This window comes from Ambystoma mexicanum, chromosome 2p, assembly GCF_040938575.1.
Source record: "Ambystoma mexicanum isolate Mex_15411 chromosome 2p, UKY_AmexF1_1, whole genome shotgun sequence".
Taxonomy (NCBI): domain Eukaryota; kingdom Metazoa; phylum Chordata; class Amphibia; order Caudata; family Ambystomatidae; genus Ambystoma; species Ambystoma mexicanum.
Window position 1 is genome coordinate 1,065,030,234 of NC_090923.1, and position 14,090 is coordinate 1,065,044,323.

The 14,090-nt window shown below is 43.9% G+C and overlaps 1 protein-coding gene across 1 annotated transcript in view; it reads left to right on the plus strand.

Moving 5' to 3' along the window:
- LOC138567843 (solute carrier family 22 member 6-A-like) overlaps nt 1-14,090 on the plus strand; it is a gene marked incomplete at its 5' end in the record, with an annotated part of 223,258 nt that overhangs the window by 151,246 nt on the left and 57,922 nt on the right. The window contains one exon of the mRNA XM_069646335.1: nt 8,810-9,024. Coding sequence (XP_069502436.1) covers nt 8,810-9,024 — 215 coding nt within the window. The remainder of the gene's footprint in view (nt 1-8,809; nt 9,025-14,090) is intronic.

A 14,090-nucleotide genomic window follows, 5' to 3' on the forward strand; every position in this document is an offset into this window, starting at 1 on the left:
AGGTTCAGAGAGGCACTGTGCACCTTCCTTCAGCCAATGTTTTCCTTGATTGCCATGAATATCAAAGACACTGAGGAAGAAGGTGTTGGGGTGATTGAGTGACATTGTGGTGAGCAAGTCTGTGGAGTCTGTAATCGAACATTGACTGTACTTGTGGGCGTGACATAATGTTCAGGCTGACTGTGTCTGCTGTTAAATGCGTCAAGTCGTCGGCGAGTACTAAGAAAGAGCCAATGGCGTTGAGGTCCATTAATGTTCATATTCATGAACCATAGTGAATTATCGGGGTGCATCTTACCATCTCCTATGGGCAGTCTCTTCATAGTAAGCTGCAGGCATTGAGAAAGAGGATCTCTGGCCTGCGTATGTAGGTGGGTGACATACAGCTCTCAGTCATGAATACGGTGTAAAAGTCATGTGTGGGGTTCACCTTGGCAACGTATGATGCGTGTTAGGTAGTTAAGTGCATGTAGAGGAACATCACTACTCATGTAGCGGTGGTTGTTGTATTGCTTATGGGCCCTATGGTGACATGTGTGAGATAGCAGCAATGTCATGCTTTTTGTAAAGTCGCTTTCCAGCCGCTAGATGTTGCCTATTAGCACTGACATCACCAATTAGTGGAGATGGCGTGTCTGGGCGGGGGAGTGAGAGTGTATTGCTATCATTTCAGGGAGCACACCTGATGTGTGAGTAGCTGGGCATCTGGTTGTGGCATCTCCTGGTCCAAACTGGTCAACATAAGGAACTAGCCTGTAGTATTACTGTCCTATCATCTGAAAACAAGGGGCATGACTGATCAGGTGTGTGGGGCAGAGGTCATATCACCTACAACCACTTATATCAGGTGTTCACCTGTACACAAATGCCCTTGCCTTCCACAACGACAGACACAGCTCCTTCAAGATGCACATGGCAATGAACCAGGAAAAACATTGCTACCAACATGCAGCCATAATGATACACAATTCGCTCAAACAAGCTAAATAAATCACCCCTGCCTTCCAAACCACGGTCCCCTCCCACCTGAGTGGGGTCAATGCTCCCCTGGAAGCCCTCTGGACACCACGCAGACACACCTAAAAGGTGCCCTGCATGTTGCAGCATTATTCACCGAAGGACTGCTACTCCTAACACAGCTAAGCAACCCTCATTGAAAAGCAGTGATCCCCATCTCAAAGACAGGTCACCTTCAAAATAGCATGCGCCCTCGACAAGGCTGTCTTCCTCAAGTCTCCAAGCCACCTTGCTGATAACCTACGCATTATTTCAGCCTTAGAAACCACCAGAAGCAAGGAATTGTGTAGGCTTCAACTCTATTGGACCAGTTAGTTAGGAACCAGAACACAGGCCTTCTCTGTCCATGCCCACAGATGCTGCAATACCATTGACATCAACATCTGACTCGCCACCACACTTCTACCATGCAGGAATGAACCCTAAACTATCACCCACAAGGAATTGCTCCTCCACAACACCAACAAACACACAGTGTCCACTCCCCACCGACCCTGACATTGGGATATCTCGTCCCCCGCTACATCAATTGGTTGCATGTAGGCTCCTTGCTGCATATTTGCCTGCACTACCCCAATGTTATATACAGAAAGCACAAATGATAGTAAAACAGATGCGCTTCCACTTGTGTTTCTATTTGCATCTATCGCTGTAAGATTTCCTTACAGACCAAACATGAAGAATTCCAAAATATGTTGGCCCTCATTACGACATTGGTGGTAGTTCAGTGATGACTCCGCTAACTACCGCCAAATGGAATGACCATTACTGACACTTGGCCCCACGGATTAACCACAGAATTACAAATGGTGGTAGGCAGTGTAGTAACCATTTGTTGGAGTCCATTGGATTCCATGGCGATTCCAGCAAACTTACCACTTGCTGTAATTCTGCCGATTTTGCCGATTTCTTTGGCGGTAAGGTGGAGGATTTGCCCCCAAAATGATGCTGGAGATAAATCCTCCACATATATACAGTGCTTCCAAGAAAATGTGTCGGGAGTACTGAAATCACTTTTGGAGCCCATGGGTGGGAAGGGGATGATTACAAATTGAGGGCAGTCATTATGCACATGGAGCACCCGGGGCCACAGTCAATTGCTGAATAATGACAGTCTGCTGTCGGGACTAACAAGCAATGAAATCTTCCTGCTACAAGAAAGCTGGCATACCTATGAAATTAATATAGATGGCTACCAGATTTTTTAAGATCCAGCAAGTAAGGAAAAACTAGGCCAGCCTAGTGGGGGCCTAATTAATAACAGGGGTAAAAAAACTCAATGAAGGTAGAAAGAATATCTGTAAGAGGGAGGGATCTGAATACTCTGGTAGTAAAAGCCACCTTTCCTGGAAGCACAAAGGATTGGATTATAATCAATATATATATTACCCCCCAGGTGGAGAAACAGCAGACAGAATAATGGAAACTGGGGCAAATGTGTTGAGCGAAGTTGATACGCACGATGACCCTGAATTAGTGACCATAGGAAGGTATTGTTATGCATCCTGTGCATGTAAAAGAGAAAGTCTAGAAACGAAGAGGAAATGTGTAATGGAACAGACAAGCCGGAATGAGCAAGGAATAGCTCGGAGTGAATTTCTGAATGACTGGGGTTGTTATATGTTAAATGGGAGATTAAAAGGGGATATCTTGGGGAAAAAGACATGGGGCCTCATTAGGACCCATGCGGTCCCGTAATGAACGGTGCCGGTATGGGTCAGGCACCGTTCATTACGGGCTGCCCTATTATGAGGACTGCTGCGGGACCTGCCAAGTAACGCCTGTTCAGACCAGGCATCCTTAGTGGGTCCCGCTAGCAGTCCAGGATGCTAACAACGGGCTCGTCATTAACGGGTCCGTTGTTAGCATCCTCCCCATTCCCATTGAGCCCTAATGGGCTCAAATGGGAATGGGATTCATTTTTACCAGGTCTCAGAAAAGGGCAATTACCTGGTCCGCCAAGTTCCCGGTTATTGCCCTTTTCTGGGACCCTGTAAAAAATAATTTCCGGCGACAGCCGTGCCCTTAAAAAGGGCACGGCTACCACCTGGGTCGTAATGAGGCTCATGGAAAGATATGGGAAAAACGACAACACTAGACTATTTGTGACTTAAAACGTGATCCCATATGTACGAGAATTAGACATAAATGACAACAAGAATAGTGAGCATGCCATGTTAAACATAAGGCTCAGTGGTATGTGGAATAACAACAGTTACGGTTATATAGGAGATCTGTTAGTGAATAGCAAAGGAAACAAGATCTCCTGGAACCATGGACACGCAGGCAAGTTCTGTATGTCAAGGGGGCCATTTCAAACTTAAGATCTTGCGGAAGGTTGTTCCTTTCGTGCCTCCTCGTCTGCACACCCCTGGGGTTGCTTCTCTATTTTTGGCACCTTAGACTATTGCACTGCTCTTTTCGTGGCCCAAGCGGCTTATATTCTAAACTGGCTCCAAATTTAACAGAACACCGCCTCCAGAGTTACGACTGGTCTTTCCTCTCTGGATCACATATCACCTAATTTACGCAACATTTGTTGGCTTCCAGTTTTGCAACAAATTTAATTTAAATGATTATGCATCGTTCATCAGGCCTTTTATGGCTTGGGTGTGAAATATTTACAGAAGAAACTCTCATTATATTCCTTTCAGAATACTTTGCTCTGCCTCCAAGTTCCTAGGTTTCATCTTTCCAGGATGGGCGGTTGCGCTTTTTCCGTGGCCATTGCGGTACCCTGGACCAAGCTTCCTCGTGCCCTCTGCACTACAGACGATCATCTGCTTTTGTCGTCATCTTAAAACTATTCTATTTTTGCTTTCTCTGTAGCCTGAAGTATTCCTTAGTCAGGCTCCTTCTTTAGTGCCGTGATGCCTTTAGGTTCAAGTTGCTCTTTACAAACACAATTAACGTAACATAACAAGTTCTTTCGGAGGTCAAAGAAAATGAGCCGGCCTTAGATGCAATACAAGGACATTTTGAGCCAGAGAATATGTATAGCTGTCTAATCTACGGACAACTTGGATGCTTTGGCTGTGCACTATCTTAAAGGGATAGCACTTGGGAGTACTGTTGAAGTGGCTTTCAGACAGCCCATTATCTATGTGCAACAGTTATGGCTTCAAAGTTAAAAATGAATGCTTTCAACAGTTGAACCATAACGTCATAAAACCTGGAAAATAATATTTGAGCCTCACTGGTCTATACAGGGAGACACGTTCATTTGCATTTTGTTTTGTAAGCCCCGCCGCTCAGTTGCATGAAGCAATGTCTCTCCAGTGTCTCCTCGAAAGCTTGTGGCTGACGGGGAGAAAGGTGAGTGGTGTTGCACTTCCAATGCACACGTGTGAAGGATGACGAGCTGTACTTGTCAGAGGCAGAACAGCGATCCCCATCAGCAACCACAGATTCGCTTTTGAATTGCATTGCTCGCCCAATAAATCACTCAGGAATGCAGCAAGGCTTGAAACCTAGGCCCTCTTTCCCTGAAAGACACACAGTGTATTGTGTGTCGTCTCTAACTATCATTCCAGCTGGTAAGAACTCTGTTCTCCCTCTCTTCTCAGCTCAGAGAAAAGCCTTGCGTTCTTCTAATGCAACGGAAGAAGCGATCAGCCGCTGGACTGACCACAGGGAACGCCCCCCCCCCCCCTTTGTCCAATGCAGAGCTGATTTGCTACAATGATTGATTTAAAATTTGTGGGCCTCAATGTTTGTTTCTCTTACCCACTTTGTCTCACAACATTTTAAACCCTCAAAATCTGACAGTTTTCTCACGGGTTCTGCAACCATTCCATTTCACTTCTTGTGTCACTTCCTAATGCACAAATAGAGATAATGAGATTGACAAAACTGAAAGATTTTGGGGAGAGACAAAATGCAACACACTGTGTTGTTGATGAGCTTTTCATTGTACCATTATATCCCAGAGTCAAGAATGACCAAAGTTGTATATACATTAAGTACTTTCATTACATTCGCAATCCCTCAATTCATCTCTTTAAATCAGCATATTGTTCAAACATTTTTGTCATCTTCAATGTCGTCAGTTCGTCGCACTAGTTTGACATAAGATTCAAACACATCTGTTTGGTAGGTAACAGGTCACTTTTCTTTAACTAAATCAATTTAAATCAGTACTCTCCTCTTGGGGCTTAACTCACATTTCCAATACAAAAACTCCTATCCATACTTTATCCTTTCTGTGAGTAAAGGCACAACACTTCTAAAGTGAAATTACAATGCACAATTCACTGAAGCATAATTGTCTGGAGCAATATTGTGCAAAGGTACTAAAACCTATTATATTAAATGAAATTAAACCAAAAGCTTAAGTCCATTAAGCAATTGTATACATCTCAATGTGTGATGACAATGTTCAATGCAAATCACAAAATCACAGCATCAAAGGACTAAAACACCAGACTTGCACAGTATTCAATCAAGCCAAACCCCTTTGCATCTTGAAGAAAATATAATAATGCTTTTATGGTGCAGCTTCAGAGCTTACACCCCCTGCAACTCCTGGCGTCGCTTCAGCAAAAGCAGCAGCCCTGGCTTTTGGCAAGAAGCATATTTATAGGGTCCCTCACTTGGAAATCCCCCTTACCATAAATGCTGTCAGTTGGTGGCCAAATCCCCTGCTTCTGACTCTGAGGTAGAGGTACCTCCCTATGCCTTTTAGGATTAAGGTAAACAATATGGTAGGTACCTCCCCTCAGGTTGCTGCCAAATTATCGGGTGTCGGTTTCTGGCCGATTTATCTCTAACGGCTTTTAGCAGAATTATCTACAGGCCCTAAATGTCCCTAAAGCAAGGACCCATGGTCGACTTGTTTGTCTTAGCTTCTAAACAATATGCTGTTTATTCCTCTAACATAGAAAATGAAGTGGATTTAATTTCATTGCCTACTCATTATAGATATTTGATATATGTATGCCTATAGCATTAATATTCTGGCTTCCTCAAAACTGCATACTTAAGTGTGTTTGCATGCATGTATGTATGATATATGATCAAACTATCAAGCCGCTTAGCACTTTGCTATATTAAATGGTTACATAAATGAATGAATGAAGGAATGCATGTTTACACACTTCTTGTTCATCCCCTTGAAGGTACTGCATTCTACTCAGCCTTTTAAAGCCAATACTAGTTGTACTATTGTGAAGGGATACTCTGAACTGAGATGGTGTCTCACCTATTGCTCTCCCCCCAGCAGGGCAGAATGGAGTGAAATACCATGGCAAGGTATGTGAAAGATTTTCTGCCATGTTCATTTTAAAAGACACCATGTGGCCACGAGGCACTGGTGTTTGGGTACTCCCTTTGATAGGTGGGTGGGGAGAGGGGGGGGGTTGATAAATGGATCTACTGGGACATGTGCCGGGAACTGGGTGACGGTCCAACAGTTATTCCCTTTCAGCCCTGGATGGCTCATGGTACTGACCCTTTGACAATAATAGACTGGCTTTCTCGGTCTACCGGACCTCCACATCAGCCCGGTCCTCGGGTAGAGCCTCTGTTTCCCCAGGTAGGGCTTTCATTAAGCTGACATATGATGGTTTACATCCTACTTAGGAAACAAACAGCAGCTCATCAAGGTGGCAGCCGAAAGATCCCCCCTGACATTCTGCAACCTGCTGAGACCCCAAAGCTCCCTTCTCCGTCAAGTTATGGCAATGTCTACATGGAGCAACTGGCGAAACTCATGGACAATCATAACAGGAAAACTGCAACATGCCAACATGACACAGCTCAAATTGAATGTTAATTTGGTTCAACAGCATGCACTGTCTCTTCCTCATTCATGTCAAGGTTCTGCATGAAGCTGAACGCCTGGAAATGTCGTCGACTCTGGAATTCGGCTAAGCACAGTCCAAAACTGGCTGAAATAATGACGCTTCACAAGTTCACCCCTCAGCTTGTGCTTTTCATTGACCCCAAACACTCTTTCCAAACTCTGATCTCCAAGAAAGGCAAATGGCTTGGTACCAGCTCATCTTCCTAACTCCAGACTTTCCCACTCTTCTGGCAAATGCTCCAGCCTTCACTCTTTCATCCAGTATGCCACGGCTCGTTTCATTGAAGGCATTCAACCACAAGACACCCGTCCTCAAGAGGTGCACTCACTGCACCTACAGACTTTCATGACCTTCATGATAGGCTGCACCACAAACAAGGCAATGACAAAACAAATCTCCCTACTATCAGGCCAAATCAATAACCATTTTTGGAGGCCAGCATAAAACAAGAAACCTCGGCATCAGAACATCCCTTCTCTTCGTTTGCACCTATAATGTGATCCAATATTCTGGGGTGCATATTAGGACAACCACCCCCTTCCTGCATTTCAGGGAAAGAATACTCTGCATAGAACATCTTGTTATCCCCTGAGTAGGAGATCACACACTTAAACCGCTATCTTCATACCTACACTGACAACCTCCACTCCTGCCATTTTGTACAGCATTGTGTTGCTTCCCAGCATTATTTGTTCTATGGTGCACCAATATGATGAGATACGATATGATAGGTTATTTATAACGCGCTTAATACTGAGAGGTTTCTAAGCGCGGACCCGGGGATCGAACCTGTGTTGCTCCGTGTCATCTTGCTTCCAAGGCGAGCACGTTGCCCCCAAGCTATCCTCCCAAGACAATACATGTTTTTCATTTTGGTTGAACTCTTTTCATATGTGTATTAAATTGTTTATTGTTTGTATTTCTATTCTTTGTTGTTTTTATCTGGTGGAAAATGTTCTAGGGATGGTTTCATAAATGGTGATTACCCGTTCATGTCTTGTGCACGATCAGCCACAATTGAGTTTCAAACATGAATACACTGACCATAGTTGGCATCTTTGAAGGCTAGGATCACTTGTACATCCCAGAGAGAACAGGTTCTAAATTCATGTTACATACCCATGATCCTACCACTCCTAGAAGTGACAAGCTCTGTTTTCCTGTGTCAGTCCTCATAGTCACTGGTTTACTATTCCTGTGGATTACTGTGATCCCGTCCAGAGAAGGATGTGTATTCATGTGCTAATTCCCTGGTCCCCAATATCATTCAACCCTACAGATGGTATGTTCTGTATTTGTGCGCCAATAGTCTGAAACATTTTGGTCTAGAGAGGGCAGGATCTGATTCCCTGTGCAATCCAGTCCTTCATGAGACATGTTGTGCATCTCGGTTGAAGTCCACAATGGCAATCTAGACCCAGTGATGTCCTTGTGTCAATGCCCTGAGTTGTGCACATTAAGTGGTAACACTCTCTGTATACCTAGGCCAACCCATTAACCAATGCAATTGCAAAGTTGTCAGACCCTGCATCCCGTTGGATTTTCCAGAGAGGTCAAGGGCTCGGCATTGCTGTAACAGTCATTCGAGCTGACACGATGGAGAAGTTTAAAATATCCACATTCGCAAACCTAGCCCGGATTCATCCAGTCCTAAAGGTGGCATGCCCTGGTTCCTTGTGGCAGTTAAATGAGGCTTTCAACCGTACGTTTTGAAATCATTTAATCACTAAGTCATTCAAAACTGCTTTAAGTTTGAACATTCCAAATTCAAGCATGATGGTAAGTGATATACATGATTGGAAGGGTTGCATAGTCCATTATAGTGTGACGTCTCTGACACAACTACCAGATGATTATTCAAGGTCCCAAGATTTAAGATGACTGCGCTCAATGTGTGCCCTTACCTTGCTTTCAAAAACTCCACTATTCTGCCCTAGAAGCCGAGAGTCACCTAGATTTCTTACCTCTCATCTGCTTCTCCATTGCAGGTTCTCCACTGTCTTTGCCTACTATGGCCTGGCCATGGACCTACAGAGCTTTGGGCTCAGCATCTACCTTGTACAGGTCATCTTTGCTTGCATTGACATCCCTTGTAAACTCGTGTCTGTCCTTGCAATGTCTTTCCTCGGTCGACGGGTCGCCCAGGCCAGTAGCCTCATCCTAGCTGGACTCACCATCTTGGCCACTATCTTTGTGCCGCAAGGTAAGACATGTTTTTATACTTTTCTCAAGATTAGGATGTTGACAACGTTTTCAGGATGACCAGCCTTAAATATGAGGCTTTTTCTTTCAATAAATCCATCTGCAGTATTAAGTTCATCAGCATAGGGGTCTGCAAGAGTTGGTTCTATACTCAATGGTGAGCGATCATCAGAGTCATAGTGCGAAACGTGTGGGGAGGCTCAGTTTGCAGACCCTTGATCTAATGACTGATTTTTCTTTTGACTTCAAATGTCTCTCTTAATGAAGCCATTTTCATCCAGGTCTCTAAGGTATTATGCAGTACTTCCAGCCTGTCGGCCAAGACCTTTTGTAAAGAGCACAGCATCCATATTTAAGCTATCGGTCTATTGGAAGTAGGAACGTTTCCATCTCTCTCTAGATATTGTTCATGTATTTATTTATTTAATTGCTTATGGTTCCACAAAACCTTTGCCATAACAAAACAATCAAGACAACACTCTGTTAAAAATACTACAGATTAAAATCACGTATCAAATCATGCAATGGAATTAGCAATTAATGCAATACAGACAAATAAATTAAATTAGTGCAATGCAATAGTCATGGATTTTTGGATTGAAACATCTAGTGAAGACTCATTACTGTTAAGGATTCTTGCCCAAAACCCCTCAGTGTTTAGAAAACAATCATCATACACATATCGACTAAGGAAATTGTGGTGGAGTTCTGCCAAGTCATTACATTCAATTACAAGATGGCAAATGGACTCCACGTTCGTGGCACAATACCGACATAGACAGCCCAGGCATGGAATTCCCAGTCTTGCACCCAACATTTCTTTAGTCGGAAGCACATTCATTTTAAAACGCAACATATCAAATCTATGTTTTCTAGAGGGATGCTGTTTGAGATAAAAAGGTAATACCTTAAAAGCTCTTACTTCATACGGTAAATGGTAAAAAAGATGGTAATTCATTGCTATGCCCCTGTTCCTTATCCAATCAAATTCAAAGATTAGCTTTTTACTGTTAATAAATGGGGCCATAAGGTCCTAGGGGTCTAAATGATAGGCTCACAGAGTCTTCAGGGACTCCCGCACCCAATCCCTCAAGACTTTACAAGTATTTGAAAATAAAACACAGCAAACATCAAACAGTTTTCCAGAGGTTGCAAAATTACTCTCAATAATTGCAGTTTCGTCCAGTCTGCTCGGGCCTGTAAGGAAATCAGGCCCATGTCGTGTTGGAGTGCTGGAATAGGGGTTCCCTTACAGAGTATAGGCAACCTCTTCCATAACAGTGATTCCAGTCTATCCCATTGACTTATTAAAAGACCAGTGTCTGCTCCATAGAGTAAGCGCAGAATCGCTTTTTGATGGTAACAAGTGCAGAGAATCTTCCAAATTTTCTACCAAAAGCTAATAGTTGAAAAGAGTTGAATCTTATTTCGTTCTTCATCATTGCTAAATCGGTTTGACTGGTTCTTTTTCCAAAGATCTTAGTGCCTAAATATTTACAACTAGGAACTATTTCCAAACGGGTGTTATTAATAGATCATTTTAAGTTTTGTTTCCTTGTTTGTATAATTTCTCATTATAATTTTTGATTTTGTTACATTCAATGGCAAGTTCAAAGATTCTAAATAGGCATTGATAGCTGACAGAGATCTTTGCAGATTGATTGGTGTCAAGTTGAACAGAACTCAGCATAAGCTAGATGACTTATAGCTAGATTTCCCAGCTTTGGTGAAACATTACAGATGTTTTCAAAAACCTTGCCCAAATCATTAAGATACATATTAAATACAAATGGTGCCAACAGACACCCCTGGCAGAGTCCACAGCTGGCATTTATCCATCTCATATAATTGCCATTCTGATCTAGCCAGACTTTCACCTTGGTGTTCGAATGTAATGCAATTAACATGCTAATATGAAACGATATGACATTTATAACGCGCTTATACACAAGTGTTTCAAGGCTTGACGAGGCAGGGGAGGAGGAACAGAGGGAAGTCAGAGACAACGATCCTACTAGGCCAGGTGACATTAAGATCGCGCAAGTGCAGGGGAGGGGGCAAGGGGAAAAGTGCGAGGGAGAAAGGGGTGGAGGCAGTGTAGTACATAGGATAACAATAAAATAAATAAAAACAACAAATACAATAAATAAGAAGTGCAGCCAAGTGGTGGCAAGTGCATGGTTAAGAGCAGACATCATGTGTCATGTGCTGGTTGGGGGTTGTAGAGATACAGCCCCTGAGTGCAGGGGATCCAGGGGGGCAGTGCAGGTGTGGAACTGGCGGGAAGGGGACCTGGGCCCGAGAACAGAGGGTAGCCAGACGACCAGTACAATTTCAGATTCAGCCAGGAGATCAGCAGGGGAGAGGATGAGAGAAAGCAGAAGCAAAGAGGAAAGTCTTGAGGTGCTTCCGACACCGGAGATGGTTCTCCTCAAGTTTCAGAGAGACAGGGAGGCTGTTGCAGAGGGAGGCCCCAGCCGAAAAAAGAGACCTACCACCAACCGGTTGCGTGGAGAAGTGACTGACCCTGAGGGAGTTGGAGGTGGATGAGTGAAGGGCTAGAGAAGGAGGATATTTAGGAAGAGAGAGTTGAAGGTATTTAGGCCCCAGGCCCCAGAAGGCCTTGCAGAGGGTTTTGAACGTAATCCTTGCAGCCACTGGAGAGATACAATCCCTGGGCTTGAGGCCAAGGACAAGTCTCGCAGTCCTTTTCTGGATGAGTTGCAGAGGGTGGAGAGCAGAGGTAGCCAGATTTAGAAAGAGGCTGTCGCAGTAGTCAAGCCTAGAGAGAACCAGAGCGCTGGAGACAGTGGGATTCTGGGGAAAGGAGAGGAAAGAAATAATACCCCTGAGGAGGTGCAGTTGGTAGAGTGACTTCTTAGAGACATCAGAGATGTAAGGAGGGAAGGAGAGTATGGAGTTGAAGATGACCTCGAGGTTTTCAGCCTCACAGCTGGGAGCAGGAAGAGGGCCAAGCTAAGCCGGCCAGAGAGTGACAGAAAAGAAGGGAGCAGGTGTGCCGATGAGGAGAATCTCAGTCTTACTGGCATTAAGACAGAGATCATTTGTGCCACATCACTCCTGGATAGCAGACAGACAGTCAGAGATGAGAGAAGGAGAAGAGGTGCCTGAAGGGAGCCTGAAAATGAGCTGAGTGTCATCCGCATAGCACTGAAAGTTGGGGCAGAAAACAGCAATGCATTGGCCAAGAAGTGCCAGGTATTGGTTGAACGGCAAGGGAGAGAGGTTAGACCACTGAGGAAAACCGCAGGTAGTGATAGAGATAGAGGAGAGGAAGGACCCAAATTGACCTGGGAGGGTCGATCGGAGAGGAAAGAGGTCAGCCAAGCCATGGCCTGATCGGTGATACCCAGGTTATCACAGAGAAAGTTAAGCAAGATGGCACAGTTGACTGTGTCAAAGGCAGGCGAGAGATCAATTAAGAGGAGAACACAGGGGGTGTTGGAATGGAGGTTGGAGAGCAGGTCTTTACAGATGTTCAGGAGAGCAGCTTCTGTGCTTCTGGCAGCTCTGAAGTCAGGCTGATGATCATGGAGAGAACCAACAGATTCAGTGTGGAGATTAAGCTCGGAGATGGCCAGCTCTTCCAGGAGTTTGCCCACGGAAGGAGTGATGGAGATTGGACGATAGTTAGCCGGGCAGGAGGGGTCGGCAGAGGGTTTCTTAAGAAGAGGGTGCACAATGGAGTGCTTCAAGAGGGAAGGGAAGACTCCAGTGGCAAAGGAGTGGTTGCAGAAGTCGGCCAAAGCAGGAGCCAGGGTGTCAATTTGGTCCTTAATGGTTTTAGAAGAACACGGGAGAACCTGTTTTGACGAGACTTTCATAGATTGGACTTGTCTAGAAACCTTGTCTGGGGAGAACAGGGGAAGGCAGAGAAAGGGGAAGGTGGGATGGCCAAAGAATGGCCAGAGGAGGAGCCGAGAGTAGGGGAAGGAGGAGGAGAGAAAGAGAGAGGACAGGATGTCCTGAGTTTTAGAGAGGAAATGAGAAGCAAGGACTGTGCAGACGGCCAATAATACCATTTGGGCACCCCAATCATGGAGTTTTGCCAAAGGATAGAATAATTTACTCTGTCGAAAGCCTGCGAGATATCTAAGAAGGCACAATAGATCACCTTTTTTTTCCAAGATAGCCTTAGATTGCAAAAGATGGATTGCAAAACAGTTGTGAGATGTATTTAGACCCGGTCTAAAACCGGATTGATATTAATCAATACAGCCATTATTCAAGGCCCAAAGTTGTAGATTTTCCAAAATGAGTGGCCCGAACATTTTACTCGAAGCATCTAACAATGAGATAGGGTGGTAGTTTGATGGAATTAGACTGTCAAAACTTTGAATTCTTAAATTTGCAATTTCTGTTACGTCTGCCTCCAAGACCTCTGACCAACATGTATCATAAAAGGGGTCCCCTGAGACTAGACTATTATCACCATATAGTTCTGAGAAATGTGCCTCCCAAGTCTCGGCTTTAATTGATTGGGATTGAAAGGTTTGTTGTGATAGAGGCTCTTTTACCAACCTTCAAAATGAGCATGTGTCTTTACGGATAATAGAGCCTAGCATAGCTTCAGCATCAGCTATATATAGGATAAAGTGGTGGCCCTTAGCCCAGTTCTTTAAAAACATGTTAAAGTCTTTGCCAGATCATTAAAATTATTTTTGTTTTTATCCAGAGCTTTCTGAAGGAGTCTCAGTGCTGTATTCAGGGTATGCTTTCTTTCCGAGACTTGTTTGTCATACTTGTGATCATGGGAGACTTTATTCTCTAAAGCCTGAGAGGGTTGTGTTTTACATATATATATAAATTACAAATGGCTAATTGGACTTCTCTGTCGTAGGTAGAAGGGTTTAATAGTAAACCATTGTCATGCACCCCTGTATACAACATTGATTCATTAAATCGTAATGCTAGGCCTGGTTTCCAAACAAGTGAATGATTTCTTAAATTAATATCAATTAAATTAATATCAATCACAACTTTTGCTTCCAGTTCCTAAGGTGATAAGATATTCAGATCTAGAACAAAAGCTACCAAACTATGATC